The following is a 21,181-nucleotide window of genomic DNA, read 5'->3' on the forward strand; positions in this document are numbered from 1 at the left end:
CAAGTTCCTCAGAGTAAAGATAACAGACAATCTGTCTTGGACTTCCCACATAGCTGTGACAGTCAAGGCAGCACAACAACGCCTCTTCTTCCTCGGATAGCTCAGGAAATTCGGCATGTCCGTAGGGACCCTCGAAAATTTCTACAGATGCATCATTAAAAGCATTCCACCTGGATGCATAACGGCCTGGTAAGGCAACTGCTCTGCCCAGGACCACAAAGAGCCGACAGAAGGTGATGTCACAGCCCAGCCCATCATGGAAGCCAACCTTCCATCCATGGGCTCTATTTACATGACTCATTGCTAGAAAGGCTGCCAACATCATTGAAGACCCATTGCACCCCAGTAATGATTGCCTACAATCACATCCATCAGGCAGAAGACACAGACATCACTCACACACACACACACCAGCAGGTTCAGCTTCTTCACAGCCATTATTAGACTGATGAATGGACTGTCTAGCCTTAAATAATGTTGATCTCGCCTAGTGTGATTGTAACTTGTATGTCTTTAAGTTATTTTTTAAAAACAATCTTTGATCTGTACATCCTTGCTTACTATGATCTGCTGCACTGCTCGTAAACAAAGTTCTTCACAGTACTGCAACAAATCAATCGATCTTATCCAGTCTCACTTCCATCTGCCATTTTTCTGTAGTTCTGTAGCATTTTTCTCTTAAGATAGCTTTTAGAAAAGAATAGTGTAACTACGGTTAAGTCAACCTCACAGTAGCAGGAAGCGAGACTTACAAAACTTAAGACATTTCGAATGGTGAGGAGGATAGTGACAGACATCAAGGGAATACAAACAGGCTGACAGAATGATCTGGCATTTAGCAGATGATGACATTTAATGCAGAAAGAATGAGAAAAAAATAAAGAACACAATTCTGAAAAGTATGCAGAAGGAGTTATTTGTACTTAAGTCATTGAAGATGGGACAAGTTAAGTGATTAATAAGAGGCAATGATATGGTCTAACTAGAAGTATGGAATACAAAAAAGTTATTGTAGACTATAAAAAGCTCCCTGATCTCCAAATGAATTAGATGAATTAGAAATTCTGAGCACCATACCGTGAGTGGGAGATGAAGACATTGAGCAGGGTGCACAGAAGATTTGAGGATAGTTCTAGGAATGAGGCACATGAATTTCATAAAGTTTGAACACAGAAGGCTGAGATCAGCTTCGACAAAGGGTTTTCGAAATCATTAAGTGTCTCGTCTGAGCAGACAGAAAAACTGCTTCCAATGATGAAACGACACCAATGCAAATTGAATAGCAAAAGAATGAAAAGTAACTTGAGGAAAAAAAAATTTATACAATGAGTGGTTAAGAATGCACGATCTGACTGTGTTGGAGGTACAAAAATAGCAGCTACAAAAGAAGATTAGATGAACACATGGAGAGAAATCATTTGCAGGTCTACAGGGCAAAGACTACAGAAAGGGGCTAAGACTTATTCTTGCAGAAAACAGCAGTCATGCAGGCTGAATGGGCACCTTTTGTGTTGCAACCATTCTATGATTCTCTAACTGTCATCCCACGGCAATCCAAGGCCAAAAATAATCCAAAGTGACAGAGTTTTAAACTCTCAGTGCAACTCAGTTCAATACTAAACTTGCAACCAGGCAGCCAATTTCTCTAACGCTAGCTAATGGCCTGAATTTCTGAAATACAGGACACTCCTGAGCAGTATAACACCTTGAAAGAAATTAGGGGACAATGGAACATAAAACATTTATACCTTTATTTTGAAGTAAGCATGATAGCGAAATATTTAACAATCAAGTCATTAATTATTTAAGCAATAAACTTTAAACTTAAATGATACCGCAAAAAATAAGTTTCAGGAGACCTGCAATTCATTTGATACATTGTTAGCTACTACCTCAAATTTTAGTTATCATGATATATGGCCAGACCTTGTCCATGTGGCTTTCTTCAGGACATGTACCTTATTAAACAATGAGTAATAGTTCAGTGGTTACAGGATTCAAAATTACTAGATAGACATTTCAAATATTGTACTTTCGGCTTTCTGAATTTTAATCAGACAATCAACACTATTCTCGGATGAAAAACACATTCACTTCTGAAAACACTTATTCCAAAAAGTCCAAGCTGGAACAAGAGTAGTAAGAACAAAATTTAGAAGCTACTCCTTGACCTTTGCGAAGTATTCCTTCGAACCTTTTGGGGAAGGCTTGATCTGTAAAATAAATCACGAACAGATTTATTACACTTAAGTGAAATGTGTCTTTGCAATTAAATTTTAAAGATAACTTTCCTAAAGTTAAACTACAGGGTGCAGTACAAACTTGGGAAGTTGTAAGTGCAGACAGTTCAAGGCAGTTCAGACATGTTTGGAAGTAATGCCATTGATAATAGACTGAAAGCTGTTGTTTTATATTGAGTATGATGAATGCAATTGCAATCCTATTTCACCCTTTTGGCTTTGGGCTGATTGTGGAAGGAATTGAAAATGTAAAATTTGTCAAGATAACAGCAAAGCTGTGCAGGAAAACACACAATGTCAACACACAGCATATGTAGAATAGTTTCAATCCCTAACCCATAAAAAGATGCTAATGTCAATCAAAATGCCTCACTGAGGAGCCAAATAACTTCAATATTGAAAACTGAGGAAGGGGTATAAGCTTCCATTTTGATTGTATCGGATTCGTGTCCATCAGCTGAGAGATTCTGTTCAGTAACTTGTTATCCTTGTTTTTTGTCCTCAGGAGATGTTAGGAAGACAGACTGATTGTTGTTATTTATTTGTTTAAGCATGGAACTGACCACTACACAGTTAAATATTCCAAGAATTTCTTCCAGTAATCATATTGCATCCTGGCCTCCCATATTAACCAAAAGTAGCATGGAATGTATGGACACCTTCAGTGCCATTTTTGCCAGAACCTTTGCATACACTAAGCTTTCAGGTAAGAAGTTCATGCCATTAACACTCGGTAATGATTGGGTGGTCCCTGTATTCCTGAGTAGGACAGTAGTTTTTTCACTTCATTGAAGGATCACAGGTACTGTTCACTTCAAAACAAACCAGTGGTAACTTCCATGGATTTTGACTGTTTCTTCTGCAGCTCGGGTATTGTTCCTGGAGGATCAATCACTCTGGCTGGACCACACATTTGTGAACGGTGCTAGCACCCTTTTCTAGACTGGCTTGGTGAATCCTGACAAAACCTCCTTTGAGGTTCCTTTGAACTTCTAGAAGTCAGATTTCAAACGGCCTATTGTATTACACATAAAAAGCACATGAGTCTTTGGGATTTCCTATCCTGTACACCCTTACTTTTGACACTTGGGGCAACACTGCATTCTCAATTTTATTCTCACTTTATATACCATCCTATCATTTCTAATCCGTTTGCTCAGGCCAGGAGTCTGTAGCCAAACCAGATCTATCCGTTCGTAGTTTTTTAAGCAGGGTCTTGTTCCATGAATAATCAAGATGTTTCTTTTCTCTGCCCCAAAACTATGCTTTATTAAATCTCCTTATCAGAAACGTGGCTTCTAACTTTGACTGAAGCATTTCTTTCCATTGTCCTCAAATATTTTCTGAAAGCTAGATCTTGTCAAGCAGTGGAATCCAAGTATCACCCACACACATGCATTATGACAAAGTAGGGCTTTTCAAACCCTTTTTCTATAATCAAAAAGTACAATCACTGTTGGGAAACAAGGTTATTTTAGATAAGTTGGAGAAGTACACCCAAAGGAAGGGTTGTTTATAGTTCAATAACTTATCAAAAGATGCATCCAGAAAGGTCATTTACATTTGAATGTCTGTCAAGATTTGGCAGGGTTCTGGCAAAAATGGTATTGGAGGTGTCCATACATTCTATGCTAGTTCTTTGAGGAGGCCACGAGGCAGGTTGATGAGGTTCGAGCAGTGGATGTGGTATACATGGGCTTCAGCAAGGCATTTGATAAGGTTCCCCACGGCAGGCTCATTCATAAAGTCAGGAGGCCTGGGATACCGGGTGATTTGGCTGTCTGGATTCAGAATTGGTTGGCTGACAGGAGACAGAGAGTGGTTGTAGATGGCAGGTATTCCGCCTGAAGGTCAGTGCTGAGTGGTATCCCGCAGGGCTTTGTTCTTGGGCCTTTGCTGTAGTTTTTATAAATGACTTGGATGAGAAGGTTGAGGGGTGGGTTAGTATGTTTGCTGATGACACAAAGGTTGAAGGTGCCGTTGATAGTATTGAGGGCTATTGCAGGCTTCACCGAGACATTGACAGTATGCAGAGCTGGGCTGAGAAATGGCAGATGGAGTTCAACCCGGATAAATGCACCGTGATGCATTTTGGAAGGTCGAACTTAAATGCTGAATATAGCATTAAAGGCAGGATTCTCGGCAGTGTGGAGGAACAGCGGGATCTTGGTGTTCAAGTGCCTAGCTCCCTCAAAGTTGCCACCCAAGTGGATAAGGTTGTTAAGAATGCATATGGTGTTTTGGCTTTCATTAACAGGGGGACCGAGTTTAAGAGCCGCGAGGTTATGCTGCAGCTCTACAAAACCCTGGTGAGACCACACTTGGAATATTGTGTCCAGTTCTGGTCACCCTGTTATAGAAAAGATGTGGAGGCTTTGGAGAGGGTACAAAGGAGGTTTACCAGGATGCTGCCTGGACTGGAGGGCTTGTCTTACGAGGAGAGGTTGCCTGAGCTCGGACTTTTCTCTCTGGAGAGAAGGAGAAAGAGAGGTGACCAGATCGAGGTGTACAAGGTAATGAGAGGCATGGATAGAGTCGATACCCAGAGACTTTTTCCCAGGGCAGGATTGTCTGCCACGAGGGGTCATAGTTTTAAGGTGTTATGAGGAAGGTATAGAGGAGACATCAGAGGGAGTTTCTTCACCCAGAGGCAAGAGAGTTGTGAGTGCATGGAATACTTTGCCAGTGGTAGTCGTGGAAGCAGTGTCATTAGTGACATTTAAGCGACTGCTGGACATGCACATGGAGAGCAGTGAATAGAGGGGAATGTAGGTTAGGTTATTTTATTTTTGGATTAGGATTATTCCACGGCACAACATCGTGGGCCAAAGGGTCTGTACTGTGCTGTACTTTTCTATTTTCTATCTAATACTGGGATCTGGCTAATTAGTTTGTTACTTTTCTTGGTAATCTTATGCTTAAACTTGTTGACCAAACTTTAATATGCCATGAACTATAGATTAGTATTGCTGACAGTAAATTACACAATGAATCACATCAACTTTGGAGCACAAAAACAAGCTATGCTACTGAAATAATCTATAACCTTGTTTAATATTGCACAGGAGCCTCCACCCATTCTTCACACAACTCTACTTTGCTTAAGAAAATAACTAGTTATCTGAAGGAAGAGCATTTGATTTTACTAAAACCAACACAAAACTGAAGTTAAATAAGAAAAAATGTACTAAGAAAAGCTGTATGTAGCGTCATCATTACATGCTGAGCATCAAAAATTTCAGTGATTTCTGATTAAGTTGTTTGAAGATTCTTTTGTTTTCAATTAGCTATTTAAGCCATATGATATCAAATTGTGTCCAATTTCAATTTATTTTCCAAATCCAATTTTATTGTATTAAATCAGTTCCCCAAGTTTGACAATTTGACAATTAACCACTAAAATTTGATGCAATGAAAACATTTGGAAGAAAATAAGACCATAAGACATAGGAGTGGAAGTAAGGTCATTCGGCCCATTGACCCCACTCTGCCATTTAAATCATGGCTGATGGGCATTTCAACTCCACTTCCCTGCACTCTCCCATAGCCCTTGATTGCTTGTGAGATCAAGAATTTATCAATCTCTGCCTTGAAGGCATTTAACATCTCGGCCTCTACCGTGCTCCGTGGCAATGAATTCCACAGGCCCACCGCTCTCTGGCTGAAGAAATGTCTCATTTCCGTCTTAAATTTACCCCCTCTAACTCTAAGGCTATGCCCACAGGTCCTAGTCTCCCCACCTAATGGAGACAACTTCCCAGCATCCACCCTTTCTAAACCATACGTTATCTTGTAAGTTTCTATTAGATCTCCCCTCAACCTAAACTCCAATGAATACAATCCCAGGATCCTTAGCCGTTCATCGTACATTAAATCTACCATTCCAGGGATCATCCGTGTGAATCTCCGCTGGACACGCTCCAGCGCCAGTATGTCCTCCCTGAGGTGTGGGGCCCAAAATTGGACACAGTATTCTAAATGGGGCCTAACTAGAGCTATATAAAGTCTCTTTAAAATCACAATGGTATGAAGAACTTAGTCCTATCAAGCTTTCTTCCTCCTTCCCTGAGTGACACAAGCAAACTGGCATACAAGTCTTGATTTTAAACTTTGCATACACCCTACCCAAGAGGTGGTGGGGAGTGGTGGTGAAGAGAAATACCCAAGACATTTATCAAAGAGCAGACCAACATCCAATAGCTTTTTTTTGTAAAATGGAGCTTACAAAGTATGAATAACTTAATTTTTGTACTCTTGGATTGATTTTTGATCAACAAGGTAGTCAAGGGTTGAGGCGGGATAGGAACCACAATCAGATCAGCTACGATCTTAATCAAATGGCAGGGCAAGTTCAAGGAGCCAAATGGCCTTATACGCTTCTTAATTCGCACGTTTTTGTGCTCAGGAACAATTGTTCATTCCTCAATCTGTTGCAAAACATGAAAATGGAGAATTTGCTCATATGTTTTCAGAATCAAATCCAAACCCATGTGTGCAATGGAGGTTATTTGACTGACAGAAAAGAACTGTTGAGTGGAAATGGATTCATGTAGAGAATAGAAAGTCATTTAGTGGGACTGGGATATTTTTGCCAATATACAAATTTGGAGAAATGTCATTAACCCTACAAACCTTGCAGCATTCGTTAAAATCATGGCTCATCAGTTTGTGTTCCAAATTTCACATTCTCATCCATCCCTGATAACCTTTAATTTTTTGTCTAACAAGGATCTATCTCCACCTTAAAAATGCTTAATTGCCCCATGTTCACCATCTCCTATGGCAGAGAGTTCCAAAGCTGCACAAACCTCAGAAAATATTTCTCCATATCTTGGTCCTTAAAACTCCTTAAAGGAGGACAAAACTGCATACAGTATTTGAGATATAGTCTCATCAATGCCCTATAACTGTACCAAGACATCTTTACTTTTATTTTCAATACTTCTGGTAAAGGATAGCATTCCACTAACCTTAATCATTTGTTGTACCTGCATGCCAATTTTGAGACTCAAACACTAGAGTACGTGGATCCCTCTGCATCTCAATTCTGCAGTCATTCGCTGTTTAAATAAGTCTTTTATTCTTCCTGTCAAAGTGAAGAACTTCATTTTCTTGACTTTGCCTCAGTCGCTCAACCTTCATCCCAGTTATGTCATCTTCACAAAAGAGCTTCCTACCTATAGCTTTGTCATTTGAAAATTTAGCAACATACCCTCAACCAAGTTGTTAATATAAATTGTAAAAGGTTGAGGGTCCACCATAGATCTGTACAGGACCTCAATCATTCTGCAAATCTGACAAAGTTCTATTTATGTATACTGTTTTCTGCCAGCCAGCCCATCTTCTACCTGTATTCAAGGAGGGAGGGAGGGAGGCAGGAATCTGAGGGCCAGTTAGCTTGCCGATTCTAACAACTACTCCAGAGACAATCATTAAAAAGGTGGTTATTACGGAGGACTCGGAAATATCCAAAATAATCAGGAAGAGTCAGCATGGTTTAGAGAGAAATTATTTTGAACCAACTTACTGAAATTTATTAAAATGGTGTGATAAAGCGAAGCATGATGCATTGAACTTGAATTTCCCGAAGGCACTTGAAGATTCCACATAATATGCTTATCGCATAAAGGGGGGGCTTAGTGTAGGGGCTACATACCAGTATAGAGGGATTATATTTGCTACTTTCCAGTCTGATAGAATGTCTTCAAAAGATGTGACTAATAAGTTTATTACTACTAATGAGTTGGTATCATGTTATACCAAGCACAGCTTGCTTTCTGGTCAGTTCTAGAATTGGCTCCTTGAAAGAAGTCTCTCAAAAGTACACTTTGAGCTCACCAGGGCTACCATCACCAATCTAATTTTTCCAGTTTAGATGAAAAGTTGATGAAAATCATCCATAATTATTGCCAACCCTTAATCGCAAGCACCCAGTATTTCTTCTTTTATAACTCTTCCCCTCGTGGTGGTTACGGTTCAGAGGCCCGAAACGTCAGTGTTCCTGCTCGGCCTGCTGTGTTCATCCAGCTCTACACCTTGTTAGCTCAGATTCTCCAGCATCTGCAGATCGTACTACGTCTGATACTACATCATAATTTCCTGAACCTAAGGTCACCTCTGGCTATTGCACCAAACGATCTTTGATTATAAGTGCAACTGCTCCACCCTTCTGCAGCTTCCTGCTCTTGTTGATATCAATATCCTGAACTCAATCCTGCAGTTACATCTCTGTGCCAGCTATCAGACGCTACTTAGTAATCTCAAATGAGCATTATCACTTCAGTTACTTTGCTATGAAAGTTACTAGCTGGACAAAGTCAGTAGTCTCATGACACCAGGTTACAGTCCAACAAGTTTACTCAAAATGACAAGCTTTTGAAGCGCTGCTCCTTCATCAGAAGTCTAAAGGAGCAATGCTCCAAAAGCTTGTGATTTCAAATAAACCATTCGGACAATAGCCTGGCGTTGTTTGACTTCTTATATATGTTTGAATCATTTGCAGCAGAATTCTAGTTTTGGTTTACAAACAAAAAAAAACAAGCAATGCCATTTCATTAAATTGTAATACAGTCAATTTTACAAACCGTTGGAGATTGAGGTGTCCAGTCAGCTGGACAAACCTCTCCATGTGTTTCCACAAACTGGAAGGCTTTAACCAAACGTAGAGTCTCTTCAACACTGCGACCTACAGGCAGATCATTGATGCCAATGTGCTTGATAATGCCGTTAGTATCAATGATGAAAAGTCCTCTGGCAAAAATAGAATTTTAAGAAATGAGTAAATCAAAAAATATAATTCCGTATATGTCTGTCAGTAATTCATACATATCTTAAATTTATGATGTGAAGAGCTGAAAGTTACATTCAAGGATCCTTAAACTGAAAAATACAATTGTAAACATGCCTGAAGTGTTTCATAGTGAGGAAAAAGGCATTAAATATTTTAAATTGTATTTACAGCAACAGGTAAATCACATCACTGGCACATGGCAGTTTTAATTCTGATTCTGGCGCTCAAGCCTTGCTTAAAATTAATACATTAAATCTTCTTAGGTGCCATTAGTCAAAGGAGTAGATGATTCTACTGGAGAAACAGCTACCCATAACTTAGGGCCGAAGGAAAGTTGTCAATATCAAATCACAGTGATTGAGACGGAAAGTTGCAATCGTGCAATTGAAGTTATTCAAGATCATAGGGTGAGGGATGTCACTGCTTCACAAGATGCTTTACCCTATAATTGGCAAATACAAATCCTGCCATAAGAGCAAATTTCCGTTCAGCAAGAAAGTTAAGGCATATATTAAACAAATTTATACATGCCACATACACACAAGGTTTGTCAGTACCGAAAGGAACTGCCAAGAACAAGTATTGGTTCCTTCTTTGGTAAGCAACTTTTAACTACCAACTTTTGATGAATGTGGCAGAGGTGGCCTTGTTTTAAGTGTCAGGTACAGATGCCAGAAGAATCAGGTTCTAGAAGACCTTGACAGGAGACTCCAAGCGTGCAAATCAAATCTTCTCTTTTAAATGCCCCATTTCAGCCAATAGTCTCCATTTGAGGAACAGAAAGAGACATTGTGTATTCTGCCACTGCAGCCTTTATTCTGTTAATTCATAGAATGTTGGAGAAGTAAACCTTTGAATCCAATATGCCCATACCACCACACTGAAGGAGCTACGCACTCAATTGCACTTTCCCCATCTTTAACCTTATCCCAAAATTCACTTTTAAGTACACATTTAAATCCTTTTGGAAACATTTCCATCATTCTTCCACGTAGCGGATTCCAGATCATTAAGACTCACTACACACAAAAGGTTTCATCTCTTCATGGGGTATTTTTGCCAATGATCTCATGTCTGTATCCTCAATTACCATTCCTCCTGCTACTGGAAACAGTTTTACCTACCTACTCCGTTAAATACACATGTTCTAGAAACTGCTTTAAGCCTGCAAAAAAGCACTCCTGTCCAAATGGTTTTAGGTGTAACACATTCAAGACTTGACTGCATTCCTCCTCGTTTCTGGGTTTCAGATGCATCAGATACACTTTCCCTTTCTATTGCAAAGTCACAATCACATTTACTCCTGAAGGCCAATCGTTAGGAGAACTGATCCTCCACAACCTTTTGCCAATAGAAAATTGACTCTCTTTCTCTCACTTTTGCTATATTGTTTCACAATGTCAGTTTGTTCTGCCAACCGCAACAAAGCAGTGTCCACAATTTTTTGAATAGCTTAAAGAATTAATTACACCAGTATCAAGGGGTCCAGGTGCACATCGCTCACGATCACGAGCAGATATAACGTGTGCACTTGGTTGCTGTGCTCTCATACATAAGACATACCTATAACGTAACACTTCCACTTGTGTGTAACCCAGACAAACACTTCTGAGCAGGGATGGATTAGCACTGTGTGGCTGACAATGGGAGAGCACTATATAGTGCAAGGTCTTTCTTTCTTTCTTTCTTTCTTACTGCACCATAGAAAGTAGTCAGAAGGCATTAATTTCAATGCACATTGTTAAAAACAAGACTGGAAATTTCACTTACTTAAATGGGGTAAAACCACAATGTGCAGAAATGATAATCACATCTTTCAAAGTCAGATAAGAACAGAACAGGAATAAAACAGCAGGCCAGAAACAGATGCCAATTAAAATTTTAAAACATTTTCTGCAAATTCTTATTGCATTATGTAGTTAGGAAAAATTCATATCTTCTAGCAATTTGAGACATGGAAAAAGACTGCCAATCAGCCTGAGTGAACAGCTTTCATTTCAGTCTGCAAGCAAACAACTTAAAAATTCAACATGTTCCATTAAATTTACATGCAGTAGGTGGCTGATTAAAATCCCTCTGAAAAGAAGGCTGATAAGCTCAGTTGACTCGTGGTTGAGGATAACGGTAACAGCACAGGCTGAATTCCTGCTCTGGTTAAGGCAGAATGGGGGCATGCTTCCTTGCTCTGCCCCTGACAATCCACCATTAACAAACCTGCCAAGGAATGTGGCCGAGGATGAGCTATCAGTCGGAAATGAACTAACAACTTGTCTTCAGACGGGCCACAAACGGAATAGAGGTGAGGAAAACAACTCCAAAAAAAACTTGCACTTCTATTTAGTGCCTTTTAAATTGTCAGAAAATCCCAAAGCCCTATACAACAAGGGCACTTTTCAATATAGAGACAGACTGTTTTCATTGCACCACATCACTAAGCCCTCTATCTCCCTTCTGTGTTTTGATTCGCTGTTGTTAGAGATCTGTCCCACTGTGGTCGGGTCATCAGCAAACCTGTAGACGGTACTCGTTCGGAATTTGGCAACTAAGTTGTAGGTGTACAGGAAGTACAGTAGGAGGCTGAGGACACATCCTTGGCAGGCTCCAGAGTTGAGTGTGAGAGGAGGTGCAGTTACCTATCCTCACTGATTGCAGTCTATAGGTCAGAAAGTGGATGATCCAACAGCAGAGGGTGGAGCTGAGACCAAGGTCTCAGTTTTGAGATCAGTCTCGGGGGGATAATGGTATTGAAGGCAGAGCTGTGGTCAATGAGCAGGAGTCTGACATAGGTGTCTTTGTTGTCCAGATGTTCCACGCATGAGTGCACAGCTAAGGATCTAGCATCTTCCGTGGATCTGTTGCGTCAGTAGGCAAACTGTAGGGGATTGAGGCAGGTTGGGATACCGGAGTTGATGTAGGTCATGACCAGTCTCTCGAAGCACTTCATGATTACTAAAGGCAGAGCTACTAGGCAGTAGTCATGAACGCACATTGCATGTCTTTTTTTGGGGTAAGGGGATGATGGTGGTCTTCTTGAAGCAGGTGGCGATTTTGGCTTGTGGGAGGGAGATGTCGAAGATGTCAGTGAATACCTCTGCAAGTTGGTCTGCACAGGATCAGACTGCTCGGCCGTGGACACCGTGCAGACCCTGGCGCTTTCTGTAAGATGTAAGATTGTAAGATTCCCTACAGTGTGGAAACAGGCCCTTCGGCCCAACAAGTCCACACCGCCCCTTGGAGCATCCCACCCAGACCCCTCCCCCTATAACCCACACACCCCTGAACACTACGGGCAACTTAGCATGTCCAATCCACCTAACCTGCACATCTTTGGACCGTGGGAGGAAACCGGAGCACCCGGAGGAAACCCACACAGACACGGGGAGAATGTGCAAACTCCACACAGACAGTTACCCGAGGCTGGTATCGAACCCGGGTCCCTGGCGCTGTGAGGCTGCAGTGCTAACCACTGAGCCACCGTGCCGCCCCGTTTCCTTGGGTTAACTCCCAGGAAGATTAATCCGACTTCTGAAGCAGTGACAGAGGGTACAGGTGTGACTGGAGCCTCTAGGGCAGACATTACCACGCCAGTGGTATTCTGCTCAAACCGAGCGGAGAAAGCACTGACTGAGACAGGGAGGGATGAGTCATTGTCCACTATCTTACACTGTTTCATTTTGTATCCCGTAATGTTGTTTAGGCCTTGCCATAGACAGTGGGAGTCTGTTTGGTCAGTCTGGGCCTTTAACTTGGTCCAGTACTGCCTTGTGGCGTCCCTGGTGGCTCTGCAGACGTCATATCTGGATTTTCTGTATTAGTCCTGCTCATCTGAAGACCAGGCATGCAGCATTCAAATCAGTAGGAAGTGGATTTCCTGGCTCATCCAAGGTTTTCGGTTGGGGAATGCTCAGATTGATTTCTTTAGTACACAGTCCTGCATGCATTTGCTGACCAAGTCCATGACAGTGGTGGTATACTTATCCAGGTTTTCCACTTAACACATCCAGACAAGAGTCCAAGCAGTCCTGGAGACAGTCCTCTGTTGCCCCGGAACAGTACTGAACTTTGTTTCGTCAAGGGTTCTACCATTTCAGCTTCTGCTTGTAAGCTGGGAGGAGGAACACGGTGCTGTGGTCAGATTTTTGGAAGTGCGGGCAAGGGATTGAGGTAAGCACCTTTGATGGTTGTGTGGCAGTGGTCCAGAATGTTCAGGCCTAATGCAACAAGACACGTCATAGTTGTGCAAGAAAGCAGAATTGAAAATTTTGCTAATCTTTGGAACAGATTCGCTGAATGCAAACTAGACTGATGCAAAAAAATTTCAATGTAAGCAATCCCAGTGTACTGCTTAAGTTTCTAAATAACAACAGATTGGCCTGAATGTCGAGGACAGCATTCATCATCATTACTCTATGGTACGCATTGCAACATCCACACATGCAGAGACAATTTGGAAATCCAGAGTTGCTCAATGATTCATTGCTCGTTTAAAGGTTGAGTTTATTGATAATGCAAAACAGCTAGAAAATCAACGAATTAATGTAACCTTCTACTTTGTGTTATTACTCTTTTGTGAAATCCCTAAAACTCCCTTGTGAAGTTAAGTATGAATGAGTTTTTTTTTAAAAAAACAGCATATTAATCCATAGCTTGCACAGATCAAGACCTCTGGCTTGAAAAATCTAACATTATAACCGTTGACCGTTCCATTTCTCAAGTCACGATATCACAGGTTTTATTTTTCTGTAACAAAATACGTCAGTCTTTAATTGCAAGTCTACGTCCTGATGTTTATTTTGTATTCAGCATGGTTATATAAAGTGATTTTAAAATGTATTCATGGGACGTGAGCATTTTTGGCGAAGACGACATTTATTGCCCATTCCAATTTGCTCTTGAGAAGATAGTGGTGAGCTGCCTGTTTGAACCACTTCCTGGAAGAACACCTACAACGCTGTTGGGAAGGGAGAGTGATAAAAGCTGCCTGTTACTTGCTGGTTTATCATGTGAAATTTTTTCACTATGACTGCCTGCTTAGCCTGCCTAATGGTCTTGCTATTCCTGGAGTCTAGTTTCTTCCTACATCTAGCATTAAATTAGCTTCAAGAAAAGCTAAGTTCATGACACCCAGCACATTAGATATTTGTGGGCAGCTCAAGGTCAATGATAACACATAGTGACTTCACTAGTGAGTGCTAGACCTGGGTCAAACTAAATACATTTTATGGTCAATATCTAAACATATCTGTTCGCTTGAAAAGACAATCGGAAGGCAGACTTTCTGATCCATCTGCAAGCAACTAGTTCCAATACCATGATGTTGCTGTGTTCATCCAGCTCGACACTTTGTTTTCTCGGATTCTCCAGCATCTGCAGTTCCTACTATCTTTGAAACAGTTCAAATACTACCACACATTAAAAACTGAAATCTAGTGTCCTTGATGATACATATTAAAATGCTTTATAAAGTGTCCTCAATCTCACCCTGTACCTCATTAATATACTCTACTAATTAATTCCACTACCACCGAAAAGGTCAAGACTGAAGTTAGACTACTACTTCAATTCTGCTTAACTGCAACAACAAAAACCTCTTACCTCAGTGCAATACCAGCATTTTCCAATAATATTCCATAATCCCGAGAGATCTGCTTTGTTATATCAGACAATAGTGGTATATTCATATGCCCTAGACCTCCGCTCTGGGTTAAGAGAAAAAAAAAGTTACAAACAAACTTGTTAAAGGAAAATTGACTTCAGAATGCTAAAAAGTTATTTATCAAAAAGCTTTATACCAAGTACAATTAATTGAAAATTCCTGATTACTATGCCAGACTGTCTAAACTTGGTTATTCATGAATAAAGTTATATTCTACTTTCAGACACCATCTAAAACATTTTGTTTTTGTCATCATTAGTGCTCGATAAGACAAGACATTCTTGTCTTTCCAAACAAATTCGATATTCTGAAAGATTGAAACAGAATTGTTTAGCAATTATCTTATTCAAACGCTAACTTTATAGGACTACAGCAACTGAAACTCATCTGAAAACTAACTTTTTCTAGAAGACAAATAAACAACAGAAGGTCCAGGTGTATAAATCTTCATGCTTACTTCTGTACCTTTCTCGGAGTATTGATCCAGGCAAGATGAGAGAAATGAGAGTCTACAGAAACACCGATTACTTCACAGTTCACATCATGGAACTCGTTTGCTTTGTTACTAAATGCAACGATCTCAGTTGGACAAACAAATGTGCTGCAAAAACAATTTTTTTTTAAAAGAAGTTTAAATGCAGACTTTTTAAAATCAAGTAATAATAATACTACTACTAATAATAATACTAATCAGAACCTAGTTAAAAGAAAATCCATCATGTCTTACATTCTGGCAAATATTTAATAGGTTAAACACAAATACATTTGTTTTACATGTACAATTGTGTTTTTAAAAATGGCTCATAAATTGCAACTTCAAGTCTGGAATATGTGTCCACATTTCTATCTGCATAAAATATAGTACTGGGAGAGAAGGAAATAAGCAATAGACAAAGTTATGACAAATAGATTTCACTGTAAATGAATGTGCGTTCAACCACTTTGGGCCTAAAAGGTATTGTCAAAATAAATGACCAGTCTGAAACAAGAGCGATCCAAAAGAGATAGTAGGACATGCAGATACTGGAGAATCTCTGAGCTAACAAGGTGTAGAGCTGGATGAAAATCTGAAGAAGGGTCTAGGCCTGAAACGTCAGCTTTCCTGCTCCTCTGATGCTGTTTGGCCTGCTGTGTTCATCCAGCTCTACACCTTGTTATCTCAGGGATCCAAAGAGATTTGGATCTCCATGCAGATAACTTAAAATTTTGTAGAAGTCGGAAGTAATCAAAAAAATTAGTATAAAGCTAGCACTTTTCAAAAAAATCCAGAGGACTAGATGTTTCAGTATACCAAAGCATAGTTCTAGTTGGCCCATATCAGAAATATGAAAACAAGTCTGGGCATCGCACCGAAGGAAAAATATAGAGGCCCTGGAAGGAGTATAGGTTAAATTAACCAGATGATACCTTGAGTCCAATAGTTGACTCACAGGAGAGATTACAACTAAGATTGTATTCCTTAGATTCTAGATTAGAGATGTTCTGAACAAAAAAGTTTTCAAAATATTAAGGGAACAGATTGAGTTCATTAGGAGGCATTAGTTTAAAAGTTAGCGCATACAAAGCATGATAGAAATTTAGACTTTTCTACTGGCAATTGATGCTTGATCATTTGTTGATGGATATGGGTCAAAAGCAGAAAAATGCAATTAGGACACAAAGCAGCCATAATCCCATCGAAGGTTACAAAAGATTATGGGCATCATGAGAAAAGAAAGACATTTTGTAGGAAAATAGAAACTGATAACGAGAGAATGAAAAGTACCCTGACATCTCAACAACTGCCCAATTGAACTTTAGGAACTACATAACCTATGTTCAAAGCATTATGATGTTCAATTTAATGTTCAGTCATTCCTTTGCATTTATTACCCTTAAAATGTTTGGCATATTTAGTACAAAAATTTAATTTATAACATTTAGAAAAAAAAAGTGTCCCAATATTAACAGAAGCGCTTATTTTAACATTTTGACAAAAATGCTATTAAAATCTTAAATTCAATGGCTGTTGAAAATGAGCTATTTAATAAACTGGATTAGACGATCTAAAAGCTTTTTAGAAAACATACATGTACAATCCTTAGCAGGTTCATCTTCAAAAGAATCAGAAGTGTTTGATGTAAGCTAGCCTTCATGATTGCTCAAGCTTGAATAATAATTGCGAAAAAAGCCCAAAGATCAGAAAGCGATGTAACATTTACAACATCATTAAGAATGGCCTGCTATAGATATCTGATTTTTTTTATCTAGCATTTATAGTACCCTTCCTGAATACCTTAAACAGTGGTTAAATACATTTAGCTTTGCATAAAGAACATAAAAATCTTCTGTGCTACACCACAAAAAGTATGGCTGGTGTGCACACCAGAAATTACAACAGCTATTCTATCCCTTTAAAAAAAAAGATGATTCAAGCCCAGAAATTAAAAGCAGAAAAGTAGCCATGATTATTGTTCATTTGGTGAGGTTAGGGTTACAGCTTGTGTATAGAATGAGGATTCAGAATGAGATAAAACAACGTTAGGGGTCAGAGCAAACAAAAACAAAAGTAAAAGCTGATAAAGAAAGTAACAGCAATAACAAAAAAGTACACACAAGCTAAAATCACAGCTGAAACGAACCCACACCCAAAGAATAGAGTGGGTTATCAAGATACGGGAGCACAACAGTATTTCTCTGAAAGATGTACTCCACCCATCTTTCACCTCATATTTTTAGAACTGATAATACAACAAGACGTGTGGGCCACCTCCTACTTAACTCTGACCAAAACAGAGTATTTCCATGCTGATTCTTTTTGAAACTTCCCTCAGAAAATACTTGAAACAAAATACTGTTTGCATGTATTAGAACTGCGCTTGAAACAGGTGTCAAGAGAGGAATTTAAAAGTACATAATCAGAGAAATATGGCCAAAAAAATTATTCATCTTAAAAAATATTCTAAGCAAATTTTAGATATCAATGTTACTTACAAATCCAAAGGATAGAAGAAAATGACAAGATATTTTCCTTTGTAGTCATCCAAATTGATCTCTTTGAACTCACCATTGACCACAGCAGTGCCCTTGAAAAATGGAGCAGGTTGGGTGACAGCAGGAGTAAAGTTTGAATAAGCTGAAAAGGTACAAAAGCCAATTATCCAGAGGCTACACTCTTTCTACTAACCTCACAACTACACACAAAGAACATTTGTATGAAAATTCATATTCCCAGTCCGCCTGCACAGTGCATAGTTTTAAAATAGTTACACAGAAACATTAAATTTGCATTCTCTGGAATTGTATATAACTATGATCAGCACTATTAACCAAAGATAGACGGCATACAGTTATTAAGTTCAAAAGTGAACACTACTTATAACAAGAGATACAGACAACACACAGAAGGGTAAGCACAACGGTACCCAAACTCTGACTCACAAATCTGTGTTTATTAGAGAGGTACAGACTTAGAGGAGATTGTAGAATGACAAAGTTGATAGATTTTGACCAATTGAATAGGCAATTTGAAATTAATTGAGGTGATATCTTTTAGAGTATCTGTATTTGCAAGGGCAAAAAAGAGAGATTACATGGTAAAGGAATGCCAATTCAAAGCGTAAAAAGTTCACCGTGGAGTGGCTGATGACAGAAATCTTGAGTTACTATTGTCTCCAACAGCTTGTCAGATTGCCTTACACAGTCAGCGACTTACCTGAGGACTAAACTGAAGGAAGAAATCTTCTGAAGAAGGGTCTAGGCTCGAAACACCCGCTTTCCTGCTTGGTTCATCCAATTCTACACTTGTTATCTCAGATTCTCCAGCATCTGCAGTTCCTGCTATCTCTTGACTAAACTGAAAGTTCTGAGGAAAGGTCACTGGACCCAAAAACATAGACTGTTTTTTTCTCCTTCACAGATGCTACCAGACCTGCTGGGCTTATCCAGCAATTTTGTTTTTGTTACTAACCTTCTAGCATTTTGTGATAAAATTGTCCAGTTTTATTCCTCATCTAGAGGACTAATACAGATTTGTATCATGACAGTGTCAGTTGCTGCATCAAACAATTTGAAATTCTTACTTGAAATATCTGAGCAAGATGTTTTCTTAATGTTATTTTAGAACAGTGCCAAAAAGAAGTGCTCCTCAAAACATGTTTTAGGCAATGTTAAATTTAACAGGCAAGTTATTACTAGTGGCAGGTTTAGCTATAAAAATCAGTCAGCTTCTAACGCCGCACTGTCGGGCGAAAGGCTCTATCTGTTGATAATGAAATGTGAGGTTGGGTGAACACAGCAGGCCCAGCAGCATCTCAGGAGCACAAAAGCTGACGTTTCGGGCCTAGACCCTTCATCAGAGAGGGGGATGGGGTGAGGGTTCTGGAATAAATAGGGAGAGAGGGGGAGGTGGACCGAAGATGGAGAGAAAAGAAGATAGGTGGACAGGAGAATACAGGTGGGGAGGTAGGGAGGGGATAGCTCAGTCCAGGGAAGACGGACAGGTCAAGGAGGTGGGATGAGGTTAGTAGGTAGGAGATGTTAATGGTTTTTGCTCAAACTGGTTATGAGGTCGTTTAGAACACATCAGCTTCCCAGAGTACTTACTTGTACTGAAGTTGCACTTATGACTTAGAGAGGTTGAACTCCGCCAGTTTGCTGCATTTTTGTGTCTGCAGTGCAGTCGGAGAGCCGCAGAAACTCCCCTGGCGTATAAGCATGCACGAGAAAGCTGCAAATCAACAGAAACGGAGAAGATACAAGATCACTCCAAGTGAACTACGCTTGGACGAATGTTAAATTTATGTTTCTTGCAGACGTAAGAGAAGTAAAACCATAAATTGATAGTAGTGTGGCTCCCCAAACAAATTAAGTGAAATAATCAGAAATTCAGATCGCTTTATATCTTTCAATTTAACAAAACAAAAATGTGTTAAGGAGGTTGGGGGGGAGGGGGGGGGGGGGGGGGGGGGGGAAGAGAGAAAGAGAAGTGGGGGGGGGAGAGAGAAGTGGTGGGGGGGGGGAGGAGAGAGAAGTGGTGGGGGGGGGGGAGAGAGAGAAGTGGTGGGGGGGGGGGGAGAGAGAAGTGGTGGGGGGGGGGAGAGAGAAGTGGTGGGGGGGGGGGAGAGAGAGAAGTGGTGGGGGGGGGGGAGAGAGAGAAGTGGTGGGGGGGGGAGAGAGAAGTGGTGGGGGGGGGGAGAGAGAAGTGGTGGGGGGGGGGAGAGAGAAGTGGTGGGGGGGGGGAGAGAGAAGTGGTGGGGGGGGGGAGAGAGAAGTGGTGGGGGGGGGAGAGAGAAGTGGTGGGGGGGGGAGAGAGAAGTGGTGGGGGGGGGAGAGAGAAGTGGTGGGGGGGGGAGAGAGAAGTGGTGGGGGGGGGGGAGAGAGAAGTGGTGGGGGGGGGGAGAGAGAAGTGGTGGGGGGGGGGGAGAGAGAAGTGGTGGGGGGGGGGGAGAGAGAAGTGGTGGGGGGGGGGAGAGAGAAGTGGTGGGGGGGGGGAGAGAGAAGTGGTGGGGGGGGGGAGAGAGAAGTGGTGGGGGGGGGGAGAGAGAAGTGGTGGGGGGGGGAGAGAAGAAGTGGGGGGGGGGGGGGAGAGAAGAAGTGGGGGGGGTGGAGAGAGAAGAAGTGGGGGGGGTGGAGAGAGAAGAAGTGGGGGGGGGGTGGAGAGAGAGAAGAAGTGGGGGGGGGTGGAGAGAGAGAAGAAGTGGGGGGGGGGGGTGGAGAGAGAGAAGAAGTGGGGGGGGGTGGAGAGAGAGAAGAAGTGGGGGGGGTGGAGAGGGAAGAAGTGGGGGGGGGTGGAGAGAGAAGAAGTGGGGGGGGGTGGAGAGAGAAGAAGTGGGGGGGGGGGGGTGGAGAGAGAAGAAGTGGGGGGGGTTGGAGAGAGAAGAAGTGGGGGGGGGGTGGAGAGAGAAGAAGTGGGGGGGGGTGGAGAGAGAAGAAGTGGGGGGGGGGGGGGGGGAAGAAAGGTGACCTTCGCCAACTGGCTGCAGGAATTGAAGACCAGCAGACAGATTGTCAGTTAAAAACTGTGGCCTCCTGATGCTGCTCCAGCAAAAACGTGGAGCCATATCGCCACGTGATTGGGGTAAAGCAGTCACCACACGGGACGGGGTTAAAAACACAAACTCCAAGTCTCTTCAGAGAGGGAAAAGGGGGCAAGTAGACATTTCGTGCATCTAAAGGTATGGTTCACTGGGACATCTAGAGAGCGGCAAATGGCCACAGGCTGTCCAGCAAACATTGACGAGGCACCCGGTACTGACGAACAACGCCATTTGGGGGAGGTGGGAGAGGGAAAGAAAGCCACATTTCAGATATAACGAGTATTCACTACGACCGCGACACAAAGAAATGGAGAGAATTCCCCTTCACACACCCGAGTCACAGTCGCCGCCATCTTAGTGTCCACAGCCCCGCCCCCTCCAGGGGGAACGCTGGGCCGCTGTTAAAAATGACCATCAGTTATCAAAAAACACACCGAATTCAATGCTCCGAAAACAACACGCAAAGCCCGTGTTAAAT

At 41.3% G+C, this 21,181-nt stretch overlaps 1 protein-coding gene across 1 annotated transcript; it reads right to left on the bottom strand.

Moving 5' to 3' along the window:
- Positions 1-1,729: 1,729 nt before the first annotated feature.
- Positions 1,730-21,149, bottom strand: prdx3 (peroxiredoxin 3). Its single transcript, XM_048551016.1, has 7 exons — positions 21,036-21,149; positions 19,271-19,394; positions 17,660-17,801; positions 15,152-15,287; positions 14,626-14,729; positions 8,825-8,990; positions 1,730-2,213 (listed from the first exon to the last, which is right to left on the bottom strand). The coding sequence occupies exons 1-7, from the start codon at positions 21,054-21,056 to the stop codon at positions 2,160-2,162; spliced, it is 747 nt and encodes a 248-aa protein (XP_048406973.1). The 5' UTR covers positions 21,057-21,149; the 3' UTR covers positions 1,730-2,159.
- Between the last annotated feature and the right edge of the window lie 32 nt (positions 21,150-21,181).

The sequence above is a fragment of the Stegostoma tigrinum genome, chromosome 20, assembly GCF_030684315.1.
Source record: "Stegostoma tigrinum isolate sSteTig4 chromosome 20, sSteTig4.hap1, whole genome shotgun sequence".
Taxonomy (NCBI): Eukaryota; Metazoa; Chordata; class Chondrichthyes; order Orectolobiformes; family Stegostomatidae; genus Stegostoma; species Stegostoma tigrinum.